Consider the following 26525-nt stretch of genomic DNA (forward strand, 5'->3'; position numbering starts at 1 on the left):
CCCAGTATCAAACCATGTATATACATCAGAAATTCAACTTGACTCATGAATTCATAAATCCAAGGCCAATGTGATATTCAGTATTCACTTCCCCATACTCTAAAAGGATCGAGAAGTTGCATTAAGTGATTTCTGGTAATAGTTTGGATACTCTTGCCAATATAAGATCCTGAGCCAGGTGACTTGAGGTGTACCTGAAGTTTACGCACAAATAAGTTTTGTTGCCAGGAATAAGAAGTTTGGCCTGATGCCAAGGATGTCAGTAGGACCCACTATCGTACAAGTGAGGGGATCCGCAGAAAGGAGTTGGCTTGATCCTCTCAGTTTACACTAGGGAATAAGATTACACTCTGGCAAAGTGTTGCCTCTGTAAGGTCATTCCAGGAGAATCTCCTAAAATAGGGCCAAGTAACCTATAATAGCATGGGTGTCACTGGGTTAGTTGATAAGGACTTATTGTTTCCTACCCTTGGCAACTTTTCTCCATACTTTTCCCCTGTTTTTCTCCTTCTCACCTTTCTCTGTCTCTTTTGCTGTGGCCTTATATTTTTTTCCCTTCTTTGTAGACAAGGTTCTGTCATTGGCAGAATTGCTAATAACTCACAGGTCTTACAAGCCTGCTGCCTTCTGGCCTCCGAGCTTGTCCATTTAATGACAGCAGAGTGATTTATTAGGAGCTTACTAGCCACTCAAGAGTGACTAATCTTTTTGTTTCTTGTGCTTACTAATTACAGAGCGAAATTATTTGGGAGTCAGTCCTGCAGGAGAGACAAACCAAAATGTCTTTCTTTTTTTGGGCTGGACCTACAATTTCACTGATGTATGGAACAGTCCCCTTAAAATATGACAAATAATAAAAGAGTTTGAAAGCAGAAAATCTACTTAAATGCTAGAAATCTCCCCAGCTTCTAAATAGAATAGGTGTTTTTCAATTGTAATTCCTAGGTACGGTCTGGATATAGACCTTTGATTTAATCTGTATGGGCACTCCCAGTAAGGAAACTCCCTTTACCAAGCCATCTTCTCTGTAACTTAAAACATTAGAGAGTTACCCATCACACGGTGAAAACAAGTGGTTTGCTTAGTGTCAGATCACCTGGTTATGTCAGAAATAGAACTTAGGCTCTTAATTTCCTTTGTTAAGTAGCTTCTCGTGGGCTTTCATGCTTTAATGCCTGGAAATTATATTCCTAAATCCAAGGCCAGTGTGATATCAACTATGCCATACTGCCTTGTCTTACTTTTGGGCATAAAATTCATTCTATCAGAAAGCTGTATTTAAAGGTCATGCATTTCTCTTTGGGTAGGAAATAAATATTTGCACCAATGTGATCTGAATGTAGTAATTAGGAAGTTTTTGTTCTCCCTTGGGTTACATGACTTAGCCCAGTGAGGTCCTAGCATTCGTTAATTTTCTCCAGTTAAAAAGTCTCCGGTTTCTTTGTTTTCTGCAAGAGATTCAGGAGATGAGATTAATCAATGACACAAAAGTACAACATACTGTTTTGTTTATGTGTGTGTGTGTGTGTGTGTGTGTGTGTGTGTGTGTGTGTGTACATACATGAGAGAGATGGCGGGGTAGGGAGTTATTACTCTCTCCTTTCCTGGGACCACAAATGACTAATGCATACTGGCTGGTTGGGTTTATCGTCAGGTTCTAATGTTATTACAAACCATATCTAATGTCATCTGACATTAGATTCATGTGTCACCTAATAAATCATCTCTGCTGATTGCTGCCTTGTATAGAATTACCCTCTCTGTATCTATCACGCCTTTTTTTTCCCTGCCCCCCTCTGCCCATGCGCCATCCCTAGAATGTCAGTCACCCAAAGATGGAGCTGACAGGTATAGTAGGGTATGCTTAGCTAATGAAGACTTCAGCCCTTTCTGTTAGTCTGTTATGTAGTCTTTTAATGATTATTTATGTGTGTGTATGTAATATCCTATTTATATACATATAGAACATGCATACATATATACATACATGCATGTATATATATGTTTTATATGTGTGTATATATACATATATGTGTATATATTTTATATATATGCATATATATATATATATATATATATATATATATATATATATATATATATATATATAATGTGCACATAGGTATGTAGATATATAGGCTGATTTTTCTCATTGTTTTCAAACTACCCTTGACTTGAATGACCACCATCTTTTCACTCCCAATGCCCTTGTTTCTGCACAGTTAATCAATAAGCCATGTTTGCTTGAAATTTTCACACTCAGCTTTCTTTACGGATTCTTTTTTTGTTTTTGTTTTTGTCCTTTCTTCTATTGCCTAAAATAGCTGGCTCTGGATTTTTCATGTTTAAAAAAAAAAACCAAAATGCAACACTTGCCACCACAGGGGTTGGCCTACTATTGCATTTATAGTCTGTTTACTTTAAAAAAGAAAATTCCCTAAGAATACAGTACTGTGTGATTATGTTATCCTTTTTGTGCTTAGGAAGAAAGTCTGTGACTAGCCCCTACACATTTATTTCTCACTGGAACACTAGTTTTATTTTTCAAAAGAAATTGCATTTGATTCCCAAAGTTTATGATGCTTCCAAGAATGGTATTAAGAACACCGTTGCATGTTAGGAAATGATAGTACAACCACACCTGCACAAAAACTCAGGTGTGTACATGTGGTCAGGTTGGATCCATCTGGTTTCTCACTAAATGAATTGGGTTTTGGGCAAAAAAGATTATTTGGCAATCTGTACTAACTTTTTCTTCTCCTTCCCTTTCTTTTCCTCTCCATCTTTCTCTTTTTTTCTCCTCCTTCTGATGTTCTCCCTTTGAAGGTTCTGCTACACTTCACCACTGGCAACAGTTGGCCCAGCCACACCTTGGGGGCATCCTGGACCCCCGGCCCGGTGTTGTCACCAAGGGCTTCCGGACCCTGGACGTTGACCTGGATGAAGTGTACTGCCTTAATGATTTTGAAGAAGATGAGACAGGTGACATTTCTTACAAGGGCCTTGCTACCTCCATGCCAGTTCAGCACTCAGAGACCTCAGGTGAGAGGTCGCAAGTACAAATGACTCTTTCAGACCACAAGAATTACCAGAGCCGGTCTCAGGCATTCACAGAGGAGAATCAGGAGCCGACGGCGGCCGATGATGATGATGATGAGGGGTCTGGTGAGGGAACCACATTAAGTCCTGTAAACCCAACACCTTTACAGGATGCTGAATTCTGGGCCATTCTCACATCTTTCCAGGGTGCCATCCATAGCGATGCTTTCTGTGTAGCTTCAGCACGTCTGTTTGGGTGATAACTACAAAGCACTCCCATTTTGTTTTTGAGTTGTTCTTAAAACCAAACTCAGAAATGTCCTGTCTCTTAACAGCTAGATATCTGTGGAGCTTTGGAGGTGCATGCTGTAACAGAGCTGCCTTTAGTGGGACAAGGAAAGGCTGCTAAATGGATGTGCCCATCGTGGGCCTCGAGGTCCCCAGGGCTGCTCTTCCGCATTGTCACATGTTGCTCACTTTGTGTCAGGAAGGAGCTACCAGTGGCCAATGGTGAAGTCTGGCACCTGTTTTCAGTGTAAGGAGAGGCCAGGTTGGGAATTTAGAAATTGAGTAGGAAACATATGCAGTTGTAGACTGTACAGAAGTAATTTCAAAATAAGAAAACTCAACATTACGAATGAACTCTACAGATTCAACTTTTCATTTGATGAATTTTTTTTTGAGGGAAAATGATCATTCAGATCCTGTTCTCTCTCCCCCGGTGATTATGGATTTTTAAGGTTCTAGGATCACCTTTCTATTCAAATGTTGGATTTTTGAAGGGAGGCAGCATGATATAATGAACAAAGAGCCAGCCTCAGAGTCAGAAAGAGCTGGGTCCACATTCAAATCCTACCTCAAAGACACATGGAGTTGTGTGACCCTTGACAAATCACTTAAACTGTATGTGCCTCAATTTACTCATGTATAAAATAAGGGGGTTGGATTTCACTGACCTTTTTATCATCCTGTCTCTGACGTATAATGGCTATGTGACCCTGGGCAAGTCCCTTAATCCCTCAATGCCCCAGGTAGCTAAGATTTCTAAATTGTAGAACACTTGCTAATATACACTGGTGAAATGGAGTTCCCCATACCAGTGAAATCATGGGTTCAGAGCAAAACCCAACAAAGGGAATTATCAAGGTGTCACTATAGGAAATGGTCTATTCTAAGTCATGGCTGCAAGGAAGTGAGGCTCTCTCTCAAACAACATGATGCCAGGTCCTAAGGCTTTCAAGCCATTTGTTCAGTGCTGGCCTTGGCTCAGTCTATTCAGTCATCCATTATAATACTTCCAGCCTAATCTAGCATCGACCTCATGAGCCTGGACCCAGGGTGTAGAAACCATAACATGCAGTATGCCTTCAACAGTGTTATATTCTCTGTTTCTGTATATTAGATCTTGAAAAACGCATGTGCGTGTCTCCCCTCCCCCAAATATGAACTAGCCTCATCCCCATTCCCATCTTCTACTATGCAGAAGCAGTATGGTCAGCCCCTAAGCCCTGAGTTCCAGAATTTCCTTGTTTCGTTCTATAATCCCCTTCCCAGAGCCCAAGGGGATCTCATTTTCCTTTGGTGTTCTAGGAGGTCTACCAGGCTGACTCAGAAAAACGAAGAACTCTGCCTGATGAGCAGCCCTAGGGTAATGTGTTTCAGCCAGGCTATTGGCATGTGGTCAGGAGTTTGAAGCATCATTTTTTTTTTCTGTTCTAGGTAGTCAGACCTCGTGCTCAGAGCCCCTGGGATCATGGATCCACAGTGTTAGCATTATGGTGCTTTGCTTTAAAACTACTCAGCACTCGGCTTTCCCCTGCCGGGAAGGAAGTGAAATTCCCATGATAATGCCTGATTTGGCATGATCATAATGACAATGATATATTATTGCTTGAGTAGCAGAGTATAGTGGAAAAAGGAAAATTGTAGGATCATAGATCTTAACTAGAGGGGACCCCATGGGCCAATTAATTCAATCCCTCTTATTTTACAGATGAAGAAACTGAGGCTCAGGGAAGTTAAGTTAATTTGCCCAAGGTCACAAAGGTGGTGTCAAGAGGAAGGATTTGAACCCAGATCCTTCAGCTAAAGAACCAATATTCTTTCTGCTGTTATTGCTTATTTTTATTAGCAAAGGTGACAAAACATCACTCAGAATCCATGGCGGGAAATCATCCTGAAGTGGTCCCCAAAGGGGCTCCTCCTTTCCTAACCTCCATTCCTGCGTTCTTATAGAACCATTTCTTGGTTCTATATTCAGCACAGATCATCTTATTATTCAAGTTGACTTTAGGACAAGAATTATGGTAGAAATGCTTATCTGATTGGAAACTTTTTTTTTTAAAGCAAGCCTGATGGGACTGAGAATTTATTTCACTGGGGACTTTCCTGACATCTTTAAGAGATGAGATGCCTGTATGACTTATGGAATGCAAGTTTTGGGCTGTCATTATTAGTTTGAGAAGCTGAAATTTATAGCTGAAATTCCTCTAGCTTCTCACATGCAACATTATCCACTGGGCAAGATAGCTTTCTTAGCAGTCACCTGTACTTTCTTCTTCTCTACCCCACATATCCATCAAAGCCATTATCCATGGCTTTGATGAAATAATAGCTGTGTTTGCAAATGCTGTTGTGTGAATGAATCACAAAATGATCCTGCAAAATCTAAGTAAGCAAAGGCAGCGTGCAATTGAGGAGCTGGGAGAAGGTGTAGTACTAATGAATCAAATTACAAAAGGACTTTCCCTGGGGTAAAGAAGGTAGGGCTTGCCTTCCTACCATTAACAAAAATCACATCATTTAATCCCCTCTTCCAAGCTTAAAGCAAAATAATATATACAATTTTATCTTCCATCTGAGACTGTGGTTAGAAACCTATTGTTAAAACTTGGCTGAGGGATCAAGGTAGAGAACTGGGAATAAGAAGGAATTTATCCTCTCTGGAGATCAAACATCAGCCATCACATCAAAGGTAATTCAAGGAAGGGCTATTTAAGTCAGCTGTCCCAAGAGTGCTGATGGTGAATATCCCCTTGAGATACTTCCTGGGTCAGGCCCATCTTTTAAAAAGAAATTTGCCAAGCATAACTTACCTAACTCTACTCTTGTAGTGATGGGACTTTAATAAGTCTTGGAATATGAGAAGTAAGAGATTCTTTAAAAAAAAAATCATTGGATAGACCTTGTACGAATCTCCAACAGTATACGTGGGTTAATGAGTTGTAGCTATGCTCGGCCAATACAGCTTGAGGAGGGTCTGTTTCTGGATTCCTATTGGGTTCCCGTGGGGTTTTTATTATTGTTCCTTCTCTTTACTCTGGAGGCCAGAGGCCCTCAAGAGCAGAACTCAATCATCACTAGTGACTGTCCTTTTTGTCATGCTAAAAGATACCAGTAGCCTCTGCTTGGGAGATTCCACAAGATGAAGTTGACCGGAGTCTTCCCTAGCAACTGACATGTTGTAAGCATGTCTCAAACAGGTTTCCGGAGCCTATGGACTCCAATGGAGTAAAAGTTTTGAGCACTTTTTAGGATTTATTATTTTTACCTGTGTTCTCTTAAATACCACTGCATTTTTTAATATTCTGCTCTTCAAAGGAAGAGTCTGTGTCCTGTGTTTTGACTAATGTGTATTAAAGCAGAAAATTTTAATCTTTAGGTTAAAGTTTTATTTTGTTTCTGTGGGGTGTTTTATGTTTTAATGTTTCTAATGGAGAGTCCAATTTTTTTCTATAAAATGGAGTTGAATGTGCTGGCCTCGGAGGGCCCTTCTCACTCTAAATCTTTGATCCTATGAAAAATACAACATAGTATTAATTTTTGCTGTGCTGACAAGAATATAGTCAATACACATTCATTGTAAGCACCTACTATGTACCAGGCACTATGGTAAGTGCTGGGGATACAAATATGAAAAAAGAAACAGTCCTTGTCTGAAAGGAACTTACAATCTAATGAAGGAAGACAATATCCAAAAAAGGAAGCTGAAGAGGGGTAGGGGAAAGATACCCAGTGCAGGGGCTTTAGGGGGAGGGAGTCAGTCAGAGAAGTCCCATGGGTCAGCCAGCTGAGAAATGAGATCTCTCCTTAAATGGTGGGCTGGAGTTCATGGCCCCCCCTTCCAATCAGAAAGGCAGAGGATTGTGATGAGGTGGAGTCCCAAAACTGATGAGATCTTGGGGGATGATGCAGTCATCCCCCAAATGAGCTTCTTGGGTGTCATGATGGCAGAAGTCAGCCAGAGAAGCCCCAAGGTGGTAGTGCAGCCAGGTGAGAAATGAATTATGTATACACATATGGTATACCTAGATTTCAGCGAAGAGGCTACATTTGAAGGATCATGCCTACAGAATGGAGAACTGAAAGGCCACTCTTATGACATTGCCCAGTATTATTTATGACAGCTTCTTAAAGTAGAGAAGAGCTAGAGGTCAGTCATAGTTTTATAGATTTAGACCTGCAAAGGACCTTAGGGAATATCGAGTCCAACCTCTTTTTTTTTTTTAACAGAGGAGGAAATTGAGGCCAAGAGAGGGTAAGCAACATAGTCTAAGTAAAAGACATCAGAAGAGGAGCATGTATTTTAACCCTCAGATACTTGGGGGTAAAAAAGATTGAAAAATTTTGTGGTATTAAAATGAGTCATATAAAATTTTTTTTTTCGGCTAGTAATCTCAATCTATCTTCCGGTAAACCATTTTTGCTTCATTTGTCCAAGGGCAGTTACATTTGTAGGAACCATGCAGGGAAGGGAGAAGGTGGAGACCCATTGGTGGAGAAGCCAGAAAGGAAATGAGTTCCTCAGCTCTCCTACTTAGGCTAGTAACTGGTACCACCCACTGACTCAGTCATCCTCAGATTCCGTAAGGGAGGCTCAGCTACAGGAAAGGATGATGAGGATTTGCAAGAAACGCTATCATCGTTTACATGAGTCAGAGATAGACCAGGACAGCTTCACACCTCAATCATTTGCCAGGCTATTGGCATGGGTACACCCTCTGCCACCCTGGGCCCTCCATGCCTTCTGGTCTGTATCTTTGCAGTGAGCTGCCTTACCCACTATATAAAGTAGTCAAGGATATAGAGTCCTCGATAATCCCTCCAGGTCTAGAGTTAGCTTCTCCTTTCCATGAAGAATAGAAAAGAAAGGAAATAGGATGTTTTGACCAAGAGTTATCCCAGGATTCTGTAATCTAGGCTTATTTGTCCAGCCGGTCACATACAGAGGAGGGTTCCAGTCATGTGCCACCATCCTTAGGATGTTCTAACATCATGAGATTCTTGAAGGCCAAGAGGAATAGATTAATGGGGATAGCCAATGATTCTTTGATGAAATCACGGGCATATTTCTGAAAAATGACATAAAATAGGGTGAGAATTTGCCAGTGGAATCTGCTTGTAGTCCATGGGCAGGATTCTGTTCTGGATTAGATGGCGTCTTCTAGAGTAAGGGGCATTGTGGGTGAAGATCTGACTTTGTAGTTAGAGAACCTAGTTTTAGATCTTGACTCTGCTAGCTCATCTGTAAAATGAGTGGTTTGGATTAGGTCATCTCTGAAGTTCCTTCCCACTCTAGAATTATAGTCCTAGCATTGGTTATGATCCTACATTAATTCAATCAAGCAAGCAGTGAACATTGATTAAGTACCTATCCTGTGGTAGCCACCAGGTGCTAAGCAGGGGATAAAAAAAAAGGGCAAAAGACGTCTCTGCCCTCAAGGAGCTTACAGTCTAATTGATTTGATGAAGCCATTGCCTATTTCTTATCGAGGAGGTACTAAGCATCATGGTAAGGAAAAGAACACAGAAGCCATTAATATTATGTTATAAATATAAATATGAAAACCCTCTTGAGCCATTATATTATAAATAGTGAAACAAAACAGGCAAATATAATCTGTATAAGCCGCAGGAAAAAAAGACAGACATTGTTTACCAGGACTTTTAAATTTTGTAGCTTCTACCAGTTAAATAGTTTAGTGGTGACCATGCTTAAAACAAAGCGGAAATTATTCTGGTTCTGCACATGCAGAATTAAACCAGGATGGACTCTAATAGTACCTGGCAGTCAGATAGTCAATCAACAAATATTAAGTGTAAATGTTTATGTGCCAAGCATTAGGGATACAAAGAAAGGTAAAATAGAGTCCTTGACCTCAAGGAGCTTTCATTCTAATGGGGGCGATGACATGCAAATAGCTATATACAGATGAGCTCTACTGGTGTCCCAAAAGTCTTTGTGCAGTTTTAAGCTCTTAAAGTTATTTAAACTATTAAAGCCTAAAATTGCATGAAGACTTTTGGAACATCTGGTATACAATGTAAATGGAAAGTAATCTCAGGGAAGGTGCCAGAAGTGAGCCAATTAAAATGATATCTTAGTGTGGTTTATTTTAATGCCCAATGAAGTGATACCTGATATAATTTTATGTACTGTTCTGTAGACCAACCCAGAAAAAACACAAGCCACTTTCAGACCCAGTATCACCTCAAAACTTGATTTCATGAGAATGACGTCTTTGGTGTTTCCCAAAATCCAATAAGCACCTTTGGTGGGTACAGAGCTTGACAATATGAGGTCACCCCTTCCCAGGTCCTTGTCAAAGATACGGTACCTGGAACAGTTACCATAGGTGCAGAGTGAACGAGGGAGCCCCACCACTGCAAACACTCCTCCTATCTGGAGACCCATGTTTTACAGGGAATAGGAAACAAGAGAAGTGACTATAGCCCCAAGCATTTGCAAAGCCCAGGCTTGCTGGCCCAGGTAATAGACCAGTGACTTTAAAACAGTATGCTGTGGCCAACTTCAGAACCATAGACCTCTCCAAGGCATACGCTGGTCTCTGATCATTAATTTCATTACATTCATTTCCCAGAATGGAAGAGGATAACCATCAGTAATCCTTGCTGCATTCATACTGTGCTAGAAAACACCTTAACTATGATTATAGCTATAGGTTAGCTATGCAAGACCCAAGCAGAAGCCTTTGTTCAATGGATCCAAGTCAGTTCAACCAGACCCTTACCCAGCAGAAGTACTAGGAGAAGCTTGTAGATTTGGGGACCAATGTATCAGAACCCCTCACCATACTGAAAGTAGGCCAAACGTTCAGAGTTTTTGAAAAGCGTTCAGACCTGATAAAAGAACCATATTTCAGAAACTACTTAATGCCAAAGAGGACATTAACTTTCATGCCAAAACTAGAGCTTTGACTATTGGCCTGAATGAGTGAGCAAACTCACAGAGTTTCTAGAGATGTTTTCCTCCTTTCACTGTTATTGAACTTGATCTTCACTGAGCAAATTTGGCCAGCGCTCCATAATGAGATGAGGAAAATAAAAAAGTATAAAGGACTTTCTGCTCTCCATTATTTTGAGTACATTTGTTTATTGATTTGGAGATAGCTAGGTGCCACAATGGATAGAGTGCCAGACCTGAAGTCAGGAAGAATCATTTTCCTAAGTTTAAATGCAGCATTAGATATTTCTTACTAGCTGCATGACTCTGGGCAAGTCACTTAACCCTGTTTGCCTCAGTTCCTCGTCTGTAAAGTGAGCTGAAGAAGAAAATACCAGACTACTCCAGTATATTTCCTTAAGGAAACCCCAAATGGGTTCATGAGTTGGACATGACTGAACAACAACAAATTTATTGATTTTTTTTTAATAAGAGACTAGATGACCTAGTGGGTAGAATGTTGGCTTTGGAGCCAGGAAAATCTGATTTTCAAATCTGACACATACTGGTTTGTGACTCTGGGCAAATTGCTTAATTGCTCAGGGCTTTTTTTTTTTTCTAGCAGGGCATTTTCTAAATGTTTTTAGATACTAAGGGTACTTGCAATTTGCAGGTCTAATTCTGTAGCAAATGTAATAAAGATCTCATGTCCATTTGGAATATATATATTTAGACCCATTTTTGTCACAAAGCAAAATGGGCTTTTATGTACCTACCATTTAGGTTTTTCAGACAGTAACATTTTAATGGCTTAGCCCTGTCTGACTACGCTGATGGTGCAATCTTCATTAACCAACTCCCCTGGTGGCAGTAATTGGAATTGCAGCCTTAGTGCCTTGACCAGACTTGCCTTAATCCAGTCTTGGCTTAACCACCGCCATCAGTCTAGCTTCTGCTGTTCTACATCACAGAAAAGTTCACAGTTTCATTAAAGGTGCAAGATAAAGAGGAGGAAGAGGGTCATGAAGCTTGTAGCATTTGCCCACCATGTAACATTTCAACCATTGGGGATTTTTCCATCTGTGTAAAATTGTCCTCTAGTTCAAGTGTGGGGAAGATCTCCATGGGTCTCAAGTAACCGATCCCAGGCCTCATCTTCCTTTTTAAAAATGCAAATTAGTGATATTCATGTCCCCAGAGTTGTTTAGGTGTTTGTGAAGTTCTTTGAAGTCTTAAGAAAAAACAGTATTGTGAATAAAATAATGTTCTAGTCTGTGTGTTTTTGTATGGCTAACTTCTCACCCTCAATCCCACTCCTTCACCTCACTTTATTTTCCCATGAGTTTATTTTAAAAGTTTTGTTAATTAGTCCCTGAAAAATTCTCAGCTTATCCTTCCTTATGGGAGGATGAATGAACTCACTATTCTGTTCATTGGCTATTGGTAACAATTTATGCTATTTCCAAGGCTACTTTAAAGGAAAGAGGTGAAATCACGGAAACAGCCGCATAAGGATCAGAGGACCCAATCTCACAGTGCAGGTGTTTTAGCTTGATTACAGTAATAACATTGACCTTCCTCAATGAAATCAGATCCTCCTCAGTGCCTAAGACACCCTGGTAGAGTTTGTTCTTTTGGGGCCACCTGGGGGAGAGTCCTTATCTTTGGCCTGTTCCATTTATGGGATTGACAGAGGCTGCTAGGGCACAGGCCCTCTCTAGGTAGCTGGGGAAGGAAGAAGAGAACGTCAGGCAGGCCCAGACTGACTCCCCATTTCCAAACCCTGACTTGCTGTGGGTGGTTGAGATAGAGCTGTGACCCAGATGGGTCCTTCTGGGAGCAGAGACAGCTTGGCTATGGTGGAGTTTCTAGCTCAGCAGTGGATTTGGAATTGAGTTATTATGGCTTGCTAAGAGCCTCTTTGTGTCCCGGTGATTGAAAAATATTGTCTACAAGTGTATTACACCAGTTAATGTTTGAGGGGCCCTGGGGAGGGCCTTCTGAAGAGTTTCTCACAAGGCAAGGAGGACAGAAAAATCATTTTGTTGTGCCCTTCTAATGACCTTAGATTATTCTACAGAGAACTACTGGGGTGTGAAATTGGGAAAACTACATATCCAACTAAGTCACTTATAATTTTATCAAAGGGCACAAGTTTGCTAGGGAAATGAATCAGGGAATGAATCAGAGCTGGAAGGGACCCTGAAGATTTCTTTATCATAATTAAAGGACCATATGTAACAAAGAAATAGTCTTTAAAAAAAAGAAAGAAAAGAAAAGGTAGTATTTGGAATAGTAGTAAAAAAAAAACAGCTAGCGGGTTTTAGAGACCTAGGTTTAAGTCACACTTCTGAGGTGTAATGTCTGTGACTCAGCAAATCAACCTCTAGTGCCTCAGGCAACTAACGCTCTTAAGTTAGTATAAACGTCGGAGCAATTGCCATTCTGCACTAATAGAGGGTGTTTCCTCATCATTAGGAATTCCCTGCCCTGCAGATTTGAACCGCTCCTCCTAAACTCCCCAAACTGAGCAAGGTGATATGGTTTAACAGATTGAGTATTGGGCTGCAAGTTAAAAACAAAAACAAAACCAAAAACCAACAAGATCCAGGTTTGAGCATTGCCTCTAATAATGATGAGCTCTGTGACACTGGGTGAGTCACTTCTACTCTATGTGCCTCATGCCAGTCTTTGTAACTGATAAAGAGGCTGTGATCAGCCTTGTTGGAGGGAGTCTCATTGTCAGGATCTTTACCAAAGCCTAAAGGTTGCTATTGGTGGATCAGAATCACACACAAGTGGTGAAAACTGGGGGGTAGAAGGGAAGAGCACGTTTCTCTTCATAAAACTTTAGCGGAATTTCCTAAATAAAATACTCAGTAAAAGCACCTGCCCATGTTTATGCTGCACCCTTTAAACCCAGACCATTAACCATCTCTGATGCGCCTTGAAGTTGGCTCCCTAGCTGGGTTGAAAAAGAGAACATTTTAAGCTATTTAGCCTTTTGGTCCATGACCTCTCTGACAGATAAACCCCTGATCATTACATGTAGGATGCCATCTCTCTCCTTTGTAAAGAAAGTGCCTCTTTACAGTTGAAGGTGGGATTCAGGGAATGGAATGTGAATTTTGGAAATCATCTATTGTTCGAGAGTCTGGCTTCCTTAAAAAAGAAATGTAGACGGCGGGTGTAGATGCCCATGACTCGAAGTTGTATGTCTTATTAACAGCTCTGAACTTAGCTTTTGCTATGTGACAAATCTTAGATGCTTCCTAAGTGTCCAGTGATATGAGATCACTTACTCTCTTTATTGTTAAAGGAAGGAAAGTCCTTCAGCGACATGGCAGCCTCTATTGACTGATGGAGGAAGACCGAGTCCGAGCTTTCCTAGTGGTATTTGGGCTGGGGTTGAATCTTTTGGCTTTGAATCTTGATCTCTTTCACTTGACCTTCTAACTTGTCTCAGTGGCTTTGGGAGAACAATGACCTCTGTACTTTTAGCAGCCTTTTCCCTGTCCCGAATGGGTTTTGCTTCTGCTAATGCAGCTATGTCTTTCAAATGCCCACTTCAAAGGAAATGTTGCAATTCAATTCTAATCCCTAAAGGGTGGAGGATGAAAGTGACCTGGTGCCCCTGTATCCCCCCTCCCCCATCTTTGGCTGTCTGGGCCATGTATTTTAGAAGGTGTACGTTCATGATTTTAAATCCAGCATTGCTTCATTCAATCATGTGTGTCATCTAGCAAAGAACTGTTGTGTCTTGATAATCTCTAATAACTGTATTTTCTTTTCTTCCTTCCAAATAACCTCATGTCTGTTATTTGGGATCCTTTCCTCAGCTTTTCTGTGGCTTTTCTTTTTAGGCCTTATCACAATAAGAGAGTCGTGATTGCTAGGCTACCCTTCCCTTCATAGCTTTTCCCATTTATGTGTGTGTGTGTGTGTGTGTGTGTGTGTGTGTGTGTGTTTGAAGTAGTTTCAAAGTTAGCCAAGTCCATCATACATTACATTTATTGGTTGAGAAATAAGATGAGATGGAGGCTCTTTTTTGGACCTGATTTCTCCCCTACTCCCTACTCTGATGCCATTTGTGGCATGACTTATCATGGCATAGTGGCAAGAGCCCTGGATTTGGAGCGAGAGGTTGTGGGTTCAAATCCCTGCTCTGCCACTTACTGTTTGTGTGACACTGGGCAAGTCACTTAATCTCTCTGGGCCTCAGTTTCCTCATCTGTAAAATGAGAGATGACCTCTAAGGTTCTGTAGTTCAAAGTTTGCTCCAGGAGCATAAACAGCCAGCCCTATGCGCAATAAACTTCAAGTATACAACTATGTGTTGTATTGAAGTGATCAGCAATGTCACATTGACCCTCCATTGACCCACCTTAGTCCTCATGTTCTTAATCTCATCTTCCATTGTGTACCTGGGATATTTTTTGCCTCCATTCCCTGGTTTCCTCATCCATTCAATTTGCAACATATGGTTTTCATTTCTGTTTTCCTTTCATAAATTGAAGAGAAAATGGAGCCCCTCCAGTGAGCTCTAGACCCAAGCCAGACTCTTCTAAAAGAGCCACCACAGCTTTTTAATTTGTGAACTGGGCAAGTGGGCCTATGATACCAAGTTAAAAGTCTGCTTCTCTGAGGAGGTCTCTGAGGGCTGAGTGGGATGGGGATCTCTGTGAACAATATGTTGTGCATGCCATTTGGAACAGTCTTTTTTTTTTAAAAAAAAAAAGAACCTTTAAGTTATGAATGAAGAAATCCTATGCAATCATGATCTCTTTAGTAGAACATAAAATTGATTTCTTAGCAAGCTTCTCAGATGCATGGCGGCTCTTAACCTTTCTGATTTCCTTTGCTGTGGATCCTATTCTGTGGGGCACTTGACAACAACCTTCCAAAAAAACCTTTGAAAGAAAGATAATTGGGCAAATTGGCCAACGTGACTTCCGTTGGTTTCAAAAAAAGATTCATCAGTTCAAAGACCATCCATGAAAGCAATGGTCCTGCCAATGCTTGTCACTACTATGTTGTAGGCAAGGCTTTCTTTCAGCATTCTTGACATTGTTCATCATTGATTGGATGAAGAAACGGTGGCTTTCCGAAGTGAAGTCTTACTGAAGATCACCCAGATAATGAGTGGCAGAGCTGAGATTTCAACCTAGGTCAGCGCTGATCAATGCATGCTCTTGTCAAGTTGTTGTCAAGTCCCACTGAGGGTTGCAATAACAATTACAGATGAGCAGTAGTGGAACCAACTTCTGAGAGCCTCTTTTCATGAATGAAAAAGGGAGCAAAAGGCTTCCCCCCTCCAAAGCCTCCCAACCTCTGTTGGGTGAGCTGCTTAGAGAAATAATGCTTGAAATAACCCTGGCATGCCAATATATCTCCAAATGAATGCTCTCTGTCCTTCCCTGCTTGGAGTTCTGGCATCTGTTTGAGTCTGAGAAACTTTCTGGAGTGCTGAAAGAGGAAAGCAGTCTCCATTATACACAACAAGGAACCAAATTTAAACACAAGGCACATTGGCCTTCCCACCCCCAAGCTGGATCCACTATTGAAAAGAAATATGATGGGATACCTTTACCTGGATCAGGATGAAACCTGGAATCCATCCATGCATGATCAGGGTACTCACCAGCCAAACCTCAGATTTTCGATTGTTTTTGAGGGATCCTCCAACTACCAAGAACGTTTGTGTTTTCACCTTCCTCGCCTAGATCCACCTGAAAGGTATCTCATCACTCTTCTTGCATCTGTTGAAGACTGGAGGATCTCTCTCTCTCTCTCTCTCTCTCTCTCTCTCTCTCTCTCTCTCTCTCTCTCTCTCTCTCTCTCTCTCTCTCTCTCTCATATCTATAGATGTCAAAGAATTTGTTTTGTGTGTGTTTTTCCTTTTCCTTCCAATATAGCGCATCATCCTGGGAAGTGTATGTCACAGACCAACTCCACTTTCACCTTTACCACATGCCGCATCCTACACCCCTCCGATGAGCTCACAAGGGTCACGCCAAGGTAAGGGATGACGGCCCTGCGGTAGAAGGTTGGGTGACTTCAGTAAGTGACTGGCAGTGCTTGGTCTTTCCAGTCAAAGGCACAAACCAAAGTAATTGAGTAAGGAAGAGGACCAACCACCAAGAAATTTGGTAGTTTGGAGGGACTGAGGTTAATATCCTCATCCCAAAGGCCTGTTAAGCTCCTTCATATTCCCCCTCCGGGACTCTGTTTGGAATCAGACAGCTTTCCCTTCTGAAGGCTGTTCAGTGATTCAGCTTGGCATGTGTTGTGGGTAGAATTCTGAATTTGGAGTCTGAAAACTTGGTTTCAAATCATCTTGCCACTTACTAGCTATGTGATCTCTCTGGATCTCAGTTTCCTAATCTGTAAAATGAAGAGTTGGACTTTCTAAGGTTCCTTCCAACTTTATATCTATGTTCTCTCTATCTAGGATGGATTTAAATCATAAGTTCATTAATTTAGAATCGGAAGGGAACTTAGAGGTGATCTAGTCAAACTTCCTCATTTTATAGACAGGGAAAAACTGAGACCCAGCCATGGTCACCTACAAAGTGAGCAGAGCAAAGGTTCGAACCCTGCCTTCTGACTCCTAAACCAGGCCTCCTTCCATCATTCTGTACTGCCTCTCAGACATGCAGAATTTCCTTCTAATTGAGCTCTGTATGGTAGAAAAGATCATATGACCCTAAAATCTTGAGTGACTAAAAGGCCAAGAGAATGCATTCTTAGGCCACTTTTAAATAGACTAGTCTCGAGATTGCCGGGGACTCTCTTGTTGGAGCTCTGCTTTGAAGCTACTCACAGTAGCATGACATTTTTCAGAAGGGCGTAAATTTTCACCGTGTCCTGAACCTTAAGGACCAGTGCTATATCTTGTGCATAGAGCCAAGAAGACCTGAGTTCTAATCCTACCTCAAATGCTAGTTATACGACCCAGGGCATTCTCCCCATCTCAATTTTGTCACCTGTAAAATGATGGAATTGGGATCAGTGGCCTCTGAGGTTCTCTTCTGGCTCTAACTGTACACAGCTGTGAATCTAATGCTTCAGTGTTCATCGATACCCAATAAATTGAGAGCTGAAAGCCCAAGAGCATAGCCCATTCTCAACCCATGGCCTGCTCACCTTGGCCTCAGCTGAGAAGCTGTGCAGTGGGTACTGGTGAGGGGACTTGACTTGAACATTTCTCTCAATATGGCCCTACCAAAGGCTCCCAGAAATCTAGCTAAAGGGAAATTACATTTACACCACAAGAGAACTTTGTCATAGTGGCTACAGGGGCCAAGGAAGATGGCCTGCTCATTTGAGGCTGGGGCCAGAATGGACCTGCAGTGGGCCTGAATGGTAGGGAGGGGAGACACGAGATCCTTCTCACCAAGAAGCTCTTTCACCTATAAATAATTCTTCACAGGTCATGTGAGGAGGAGGAGGAGGATGAAACAGCCTTATGTCACGTTATGCTGAGAGGAGATATAGGGCAAACAGTATGACCCAGTCGGTCAGGGGGTGAGCAGCGCTATTGGCAGTTCCCATTCCAGCAGGGTCTTGTACAATGAGACTGTGTGTGTTTGTGTGTGTGTGTGTGTGTGTGTGTGTGTGTGTGTGTGACAGTGGCTAACCTGAAGAGATTAGATGCTGAAGGCCATTTTGTTGGCATTCCAAGCTAATATTTTAACAGGTCATGGTCCTAACATTTCCTTTAAAGATGCTCCTTCCTCAAACTTCACAGGAAACTGACATTAATACTAATAGATACTCAACCCCACAGCTCCCATTTGGTGGAATTGGGCCAAGGGCTCTTAACTGTTTGGTGTCATGGACCCCTTTGGCGGTCTGGTGAAGTTAATGGATCACTTCTCAAAATATTTTTTTTAAACAATAGAATAAAAGACATAAGATTACAAAGGAAATCAGTTATACTGTAATAGTTATCAAAATAGGGGTTTTTTAAGTTTACAGTCCCCAGGTTAAGAACCTTTGAATTATGAAACTGTTTTTAAATTTATTTTATTCCTTTCTTCCTGTAGTACCTTGCTTTCCTGTCCTATAAGCACAACTACTAGCAAGATTTTTTTCAGTCAATAAAACAGGGCCCACAAAGGCATTCTATCCACAAAGCTGTGGTCATTAATTCTGGTGATACACTAGTAATCACAATTTTTTTTAAAAACCGTGAGTTTAAATAGAGAAGAGCCCCTTGTCTTCAGTCATGAGGTTGGCTTTGTTATTGCTGGGTTTTTTTTTTTGGTTTGTTTTTATTTAGTTGAGTATGTACCTTAGAGTTAGAAATTACATAGAAAAACAGGGAATGATAAGGGTTGGTTTTTTTGTTTAAAACCTTAAAAAAAATTTAATTTTATTTTTTAAAATACTCTGTAGTTTTGGTAGGATGCACTTCATATAATTCCACCTCCATTACTCTTTTTTTAATATGCATTTTAACAAGAATGAGAACCTTCAGCTGTGGTTTCCCATCCTGTGTTTTCCAACCATTTTTCCTCCCCTAGTGTGGTGATGCTTTTGTGTTTATGTGAGGGTGTGCATGTTGGCTGTTCATTCCACTCTCACAGACTAACAACCCAAAGGTGATGCAGCTTTGATCTGAAGTTCTTAAACCTATATTTTGAGGCTTACACATCTTTGAGTTGTAAGCATCTTTCATCCATGTCTTCCTGTCCTCTCCACTCGTTCAGAGCACTTAAGCGAACTTTCTCTCAGATGACACGATTCTTTCTCTCCTCTATTCTGGAGTGCATACAGGGCAGTCAGCAGACTATGACACCTTCCTGCTTCTGGTCAAGAAGCCTTCTTTTTCAAGCATTCACTAAATTGTGGCTGATTCCAGCCACAGTGCTGATCAGCTTTCTTTAGGTAGCTTTGGTAGTTACAGACAAGTCCACCAGGTGGCATAAGGAAATAAATTGTGATTCAATATTCCCAGGTTTGTCAACAGTGTGAACTCCATTGGAAGTGTTTTTGCTTCATTGTCTCCCTTGTTCCACTCCCTTCCTCTTTCCCCCCTTCTTCCCTCTCTTGCTCTTTCTCCTCCCTCCCTTCTTTTCTTCCCTTCCTCTGTTCTTCCTCCCTTCCTCTCCTTTTCCTCCCTCTCTTGCACATCTTCCCTCCTTTCCTCTGTTTTCCCCATCCTCTCTTCTTCCTTCCTCCTTTCTTCTCTTTCTCCCTCTCTCTCTCCCTTCATCCCTTCCTCTCCATCCTTTTTCCTCCTCTTCATCCTTCCTCCCTCCCTCCTCTCCTTTCCTTTCTTTCTATTTATTAAACATCTACCCTGTTCTTCATTACTTGGTTGTTATGTTAACCTTAGTAGTGACCAGACAGAGCTTGTTAAGGGTGGATTTCCTAAAGTGTTTTTTTTTCTTTGCCAGTTGTTCAATGCTCCTATTTAAAAGGGGCCTCTCCCGCTATTGTCAGTAGTCTTGATAGCATTCTTCATTCTCTCTCTGTATATATCTGTATCTACCTATCTATTCTAACATGTGAATAAATGCACATTTGAGTGACTTTCTTGTACCATTTGGACAGCTATCACACACTTTGCTCTGCTGGGTAGGGTTGCTAGTCAGTCTTATCACACAGGTGAGCACAGGCTAAAGTGTGTTTCCTTAACATCCTTTTTTTTTTAATGGACAAAAGAACTGATGTGAAGTGGGTAGGAAATAAGAAAATCAGGCACTGAGTCATGTAGGAAAAGCATTTTGCCTCATGGCTTTCTCCACTCGAGTGATATTGGGAAGAATCTACCCTTATTTTTAGGTTTTTATGTCTTCTATTTTTGGCATGGCTGATCTTTGCATGGGCAGAATAGACAGTGGCCTGTGTGGTTCCAGTAAAGCTAAAAAGACATCTTGCTGCTTTGTGGTATTTCCTCCTTATCTCTTTTCCCCCCTTCCCCCCTTGAAAAACTGCTATGATACAGATCATTTATAATTTGGTGTTAATAGAAGCACTCTGGAACTTTCTTCTGATGCCTCATTGAAATATAAAGATGATTCTGTGTTCTCAAAAGCTATACCAGCAGGGAACCATCTTGGCTAGGCCTTACCCACTGGAAAGGCTTTGAACCCAGGCCTGGTGACAAAACTGTGTGTTTTTGTCTGCCATCCAGGGATCTATCAGTCAGCTAAGGTCAAAAATATTTTTACCCGTAGAAGCTTGGTCACCAAATGATGATTTTAATCACTTCTAAGACCTAGAGGCTTACGCTGTGTCTTTACGAGGGGGAGTGCCCACTCCAGTGAAATCTCATCCTTTTTGGACAATGGAGGGACTTTAAATCAATGTATCACTTTTCTTGGGTGTATTTTCCCTTAAGCTATTGACAGTGTGGTGGCATGTTGGACAGTCAGGAACTCCTGGTAACTATATGACCTTGGGCATACACCTAACATCTCTGAGCTTCAGTTTTCTCACCTGAAAAATGGGGATAATAACTGTAATACTTATCCTATAGTGTTGTTGTGAAATTTAAATTAGATAAGATGTTTTACTTTGCAAACTTCAGAGTAATATTTAAATGCCAGTTGTTATTTCTACTATTATTTTGTTGGGTAGATGAAGATCACTGGACTCCTGTTAAAAGGTTATTGCATAGTGGGGAGAGAGAAGAAAGGAGTGTATAGAGAGATTGTTGGAGGTTTTACAGTTTTGCTCAGGGTTGGCCTTCAGTGCATCCAGTCATCCATTCCAGAAGTAATTATGAAGCGATCACTCTGGGCAAGGCACTGGAGATAAAAATATGAAAATTAAATAGCTCCTTCCTTCAGGGAACTTGCGTTCTGTCTGTAGGTTTATACTGAGAGTCCCAAAAGTCTCAGTGCATTTTTGGCTATTTAGGCTTGCATTTTGCTTCATTGATGCTTGAGACTATACAATTTGGGCTCAACCCAGTATCAACAGATTGGTGTAAATTGACCTACTAATTTCCCCTGGGATTTTGAGGGTGTTTCACGTTGAGTAACTAGGTCTGATTTTCTTTTCCTTTTAGCCTTAACTCAGCACCGACTCCAGCTTGTGGCAATTCTAGCAACTTGAAGTCCACTCCAGTGGGCACGCCATGCACTCCTCGGCGACTGAGTCTGGCCGAGTCTTTCACCAACCTCCGGGAATCCACCACCACAATGAGCACATCCCTCGGGCTGGTGTGGCTGCTGAAGGAGAGGGGCATCTCAGCGGCCGTGTACAATCCCCAGAGCTGGGACCGGGCTGGAAAGGGCTCCCTTTTGAACCCATACTCCCCTAAAATGGCTGTGATCCCTTCCACCCCTCCAAATTCACCTATGCAGACACCGCTGTCTTCCCCACCGTCCTTCGACTTCAAATGTACCAGTCCCCCTTATGACAACTTCTTGGCCTCCAAACCAGCCAGCTCCATCCTGAAGGAGGTGAGGGAGAAAAAGAATATCAGGAACAGTGAAAGCCAGACTGAGGTGTCTGTCTCCAACCTCAATCTGGTGGACAAAGTCAAGCGGTTTGGCATAGCCAAGGTAGTGAACTCAGGGCGCCCTCATGGCCCCGCTTTGGCGGAAGATCAGGGACCTCTTGTCTGCGGGCCCCAGGGGCCAACGAGGGCTCTCGGGCCTGAGGGCCTTCCCCTCGGCTGCCCTGTTGTCACGAGTGCCATTGGAGGCCTTCAGCTGAACACTGGGATTCGAAGGAACCGCAGCTTCCCCACCATGGTGGGGTCCAGCATGCAGATGAAAGCCCCTATGACTCTTACTTCTGGCATCCTGATGGGTGCCAAGCTTCCAAAACAGACAAGCTTGCGATGAGAGGAACTTGGTTCCTTTTCTTTTTTTAAGAAAAAACAAAAACAAAAAAACAATATTTTCCTTTAACCTCCCAGTCCTCTGACCTCCCTCCTCACTCTGTCTCCCCACCCCTACCCCAGCCTCTGTCTCTCTCTCAGTCCCTCCTGAGTAGACAAATCAACCTTGTGCCTAATGGGAGAAGAGTGTAAACTTTGTATAGTATGTAAATATGTATCAGAGACCTTGTATCTAATTTTATTACTCTTCAGATATCATAAGAAATGGCCCAACGCTGCAACTGCTGTATTAAGGATTTAACTTACTGACCTTTGACAGGTCTTTTTTAATTTTTTTCTTTCCTTTAAAGATGCACTGAAAACAAAAACCAGTTATTATGCTGTGGATAGAGGGGAAGTCAATCCTTTGGCTTGCTGACTGTGATTGTAGGCATGGTACAGTCAGGATGGAAGGCTTGTCAGATGACACCAATCACAGTGTGTCTTCATTCTGAGTGAACTAACGTTCGATCTCCTGGATGAACATATCATGAGCCTGATCCTTTACTATATACAAAAAGAAGCAACCAAATTCATATTTATGTTGGGACAGCCTGATTTTATTTTGCTTCTGCCAGTGGTCTAGTTTCTTCAGAGCCCATGGCTTCTCTACCTGGATGAAAGGTTGTGTCTTTGCAGGGAAACGTTTGTGATTTTCCTTATGCAGAAAACTTGAAATCCCATTTCTGTAATCCACAGGTAGGCCAAAAGTCTAGAAAGAATGAGAATGTATGGATTAAAAATAACACCACCTTTTTCCTTTAAACACATTTTGCAAAATACAGGCAAGTCATGGTGCTGGCTGAGCATCGTGTTACCGCATGCTCTTGTGGCACTGAAATACACACGTCACAAGGTTATTTTCATCTTGTATCAGGGAAAATGGCAACTGGTTTCTGGGAACCACAGCCTCTAAGCAAAAATAGTCTAATGATCTGAGCCAAAGATCCTTACTTAAATCAGAGGGCCTAAAGGGGAAATATGGGGATATTCTGGAGAAAGTGTATTATCAGGGAAGGGAAGACCCACAGCAAAATTGAGTAACAGCACAATGCTATGAAAGAGAGGCTATAGAATTTTGATCGTTAGGTTTTACTTGTAGAAAATCAGACTATTTCAAAAAGCAGGGCTGTGGGATTTTCCTATGATCCATATCCTTGCCTTTTCCACAGTAGCCACTTTTGAAATCCAAACACTTGAGCAGCTCCAAGGTGCGACCACTTAATGCCCATGTTTTTTCCTCCTCTCTTCAATAGAGGGCATTGTATCAATGTGATTTTCTAGCCTATGGGCTGTTTTTGTTTTTTTCCATTTTCTGTTTACCTTTGTGTCTTGTGCTTGGAAAAAGATAGAGTCACTTTCAGAAAGAATGAAAAATGAACAAAATGGTAGGTTCTGTTGAATGTTGCAAATGTGGAGTGATTTGGGAGAGTAGTGGTCTTATTTATAAACAAACACATACATATGTATACACATACTGGAGTAAATAACTAAAGTAAAAGTTAAAAGCATCTTCAAGATTCATTTCAGAACCACAAACCAAAGATTCTGTTAACATTAAGTTGAGGAATCTTAGTATTACATGTCCAGACATAGCAACAAGAGTATATTGTAATATGCTCAACCTAGGTAAGTAATGCCTATGAAAATTACCTTTGCTATTGACTCCCTATGTGTATGTCTCTGTACATAAGTTTATCTACTTTTTAAACATCATCTAGTCCAATTCCTTTTCTTAACACCGATTGTATTTCTATAAAATGTTTCCTTCTAGGAAGGTGGTTTATTTATTACAATCAGTTACCACACTTTATGTCACAGCATTGTTGCGTCTTACTTGAAGAATTAGTACTGGTGATCTTTTGCGTAAATAATATTGTCATCTTTGCCCCTCTGATAGAAAGAGTCGTCCATCCCTGAACGGAATCCACATAGTGTTATGGACACTTAGGATGCTTTGATAGAAAGCACACAAGCAAGTGCGGCTCAGATTTTCAAACTCCTATTTATTCTCTAACCCTAAGACATTTTAGTAAAAGTGTGTCCTCAGCTCAATGTGCTGTTGTATGTGGGCACTTACTGCAGATAACTTAACTATCTTTTGTTTTTTAAATTTGAATGTATCTTAAACCTGTAGCTAGATAGGATAACAACAGGAAAACCACAGACTGAATGGACCATTTTAAGTACCCAGAGCGAATAACCAACCATACATTACCATGAGGGAATTAAAAATGTAATAATAAATCATCCACTTGGGAGGCATAACAGACGTTAGCCTACAGAATAAATGGTAGACATTGTACAACCACTCCCATAAGATGTGTTGTAAAATACATCAAATGCTACAATAAAATTTTCTTATCTAATGAGTATCAATAAAATAAGCTTGAGTGATCTGGTGTGTTATTCAGATGCATGTGGTTTTTTAACTTCTTTTCTGAGGACCTCTGTTGAGAATATCAGTTGTATGTGTATTTTTACTTCTCTAAATTTGTAAATGTGTGTGCATTTATATATATGTGTGTGTAATATAATATATGTGACATGTAATATTATATATAAAAAATAATGAACCATGTTGAAATGGGTAGCTAGGTGGTGCTTCAGTGGATAGAACACTGGGTTTGGAATCAGGAAGACTCATCTTCCTGAGTTCAAATCTGGCCTCAGACACTTACTAGCTGTGTGACCCTGGGCAAGACATGTAACTCTCTTTGGCTCAGTTTCCTCATCTGTAAAATGAGCTGGAGAAGGAAATGGCAAACCCTTCTAGTATCTTTGTCAAGAAAATCCCAAATGGGGTCACAAAGAGTCGGATGTGACTCACCAATAGTAACGAACCACATGTTGAAATATTTATTTCCCATCTACTAATATTGTAACTCATCCATTGTTGCTGACCAAAAGACACTGACCATCTTCATTGCAAAATTCTCCTTGTCCCCCTTTGTTCAGGTATGTTACTTCAACACGTTGATGAATATGAGCCCAAGGTGACCCTGCAACCAGGATCACAATATCCCTCTGCTCTGCTTTTAAGCAGCCCCCCGCTTCAGAGGGTAGAGCCTCTGGAGATGGAATGAGTGAAGTAATAGAAGTAGGAACAGTAGTTAACTCTTCCATTATCTTTTTTAAAGTGAAAAGGGTTTTATGTCATATTCATTTCTAAATATTCTCCCTTCCTCTCATGCCCAGAAATCCTTCAATTAACAAAAACCACAACAAAAGTAGTTTAGCAAAACTGCCATATCTAGTATATCTGACTGTTGATGAAGCATTCTATACCCAACAAGTAGAGGGAGGTGCGTTCTTCTCTAGGGCCACACTTAGTTCCGCTTACTTTCTACAAACAGGATTTAAAGTCACTCCCATTCCTCTTTTCCTCAGTTCCTTTTTTTGTTTGTTTGTTTTTGTTAACTGGACCAGATCCGAGGTTCTTGACTGAGGGTCCACAAAAAAATGTTTAGGGGTGTTTTGATAGCTATTTTAATGCAGTTCATTTTCTTTATAATCCTATGTGTTTTGTTTTATGCACACTTAACACCATTATTCTGAGAATAGGTGCATAGGCTTCCCCAGACTGGCTGCCAAAGAGATCTCTGACACAGAGAAGATTAAGAACCTCTGGCCTAGGTGATCTGGAAGATCCCTTCCAGCTCTCCCCTTCTACTCAATGACATCTGGTTATAGCTTCTTCAATCCTCTCAGCAGGCTATCAGTATCTCTGGATATCTGCCACTTACAATTGAAATTCATCAGAAGGTAAATCAGATGAAGAGAAGAAATTTTGAAGGTCCTTCAGATCAGAAGACAGGGAGATATACAAAGGAAATCACCAGTTTTTGAAAATTTGAATAATACCTTTACGTACAAGTCAGTGCTATACTTTGGAAATCAGCTATGGATATGATCCTTAGCTATGAATGTGACATTACCCAGGATCAAATCCCAGGATGTTCTTTTATTGACTTATCTCTTTATTTGTGCTTCCTCCCACCCCCTGCCATGAAATTGAGGACTGGGGAAAGTGGGAAATTTAGAAGTGTTCAATGATGTCAGTGATAAACAGTTTTTGTATCTACCAACCCTATAGAGATGTTGGGCCAAAAGGCTTCCTAAATGGTAAAGCACTGTAGAAATGTGAATTTCTACTGTTGCACAATGGACCTGTGTGCATATGTTCTGGACGCAATGGACAGATGTCTGTTCAATTCAACGAACATGTTGGTGAATGCCCTCTACGTGCAGGGTACCATAGTAGCTACTAGGGGAGATACGATGATTCAAGACATGCTCCCTATGCCCTGAGAGGTATAAGAGATTGACAGTTGATCATACAAAGACCTGGGTTCAAGTCCCACCTCCCCCACACATCAGTTAACTTGTCATTACCCCCAGACAACTGAAGTAGCAGACAGATGCCAGTCTACATTGGCAAGGGGAGTTTCCTCACAAGGA

General features: G+C 41.2%; 1 protein-coding gene across 9 annotated transcripts in view; it reads left to right on the forward strand.

Annotated features, from left to right (window-relative positions):
- The window catches only part of TRAK1 (trafficking kinesin protein 1), a 140177-nt gene extending 115716 nt beyond the window's left edge, over positions 1-24461 (forward strand). For 4 of the 9 annotated variants that reach the window (XM_020987374.2, XM_020987366.2, XM_020987371.2 and 1 more), the window contains 3 exons: positions 2827-3165; positions 16138-16240; positions 21246-24461. In XM_020987374.2, the coding sequence (XP_020843033.1) occupies positions 2827-3165; positions 16138-16240; positions 21246-22029 (1226 nt within the window). In that variant the 3' untranslated portion in view covers positions 22030-24461. The remainder of the gene's footprint in view (positions 1-2826; positions 3166-16137; positions 16241-21245) is intronic. The other 5 variants (XM_020987368.2, XM_020987372.2, XM_078151712.1 and 2 more) reach the window with 2 other exon arrangements.
- Positions 24462-26525: the final 2064 nt, after the last annotated feature.

Source organism: Phascolarctos cinereus, unplaced genomic scaffold, assembly GCF_003287225.1.
Source record: "Phascolarctos cinereus isolate Bilbo 61053 unplaced genomic scaffold, phaCin_HiC Scaffold_1;HRSCAF=81, whole genome shotgun sequence".
Classification (NCBI taxonomy): domain Eukaryota; kingdom Metazoa; phylum Chordata; class Mammalia; order Diprotodontia; family Phascolarctidae; genus Phascolarctos; species Phascolarctos cinereus.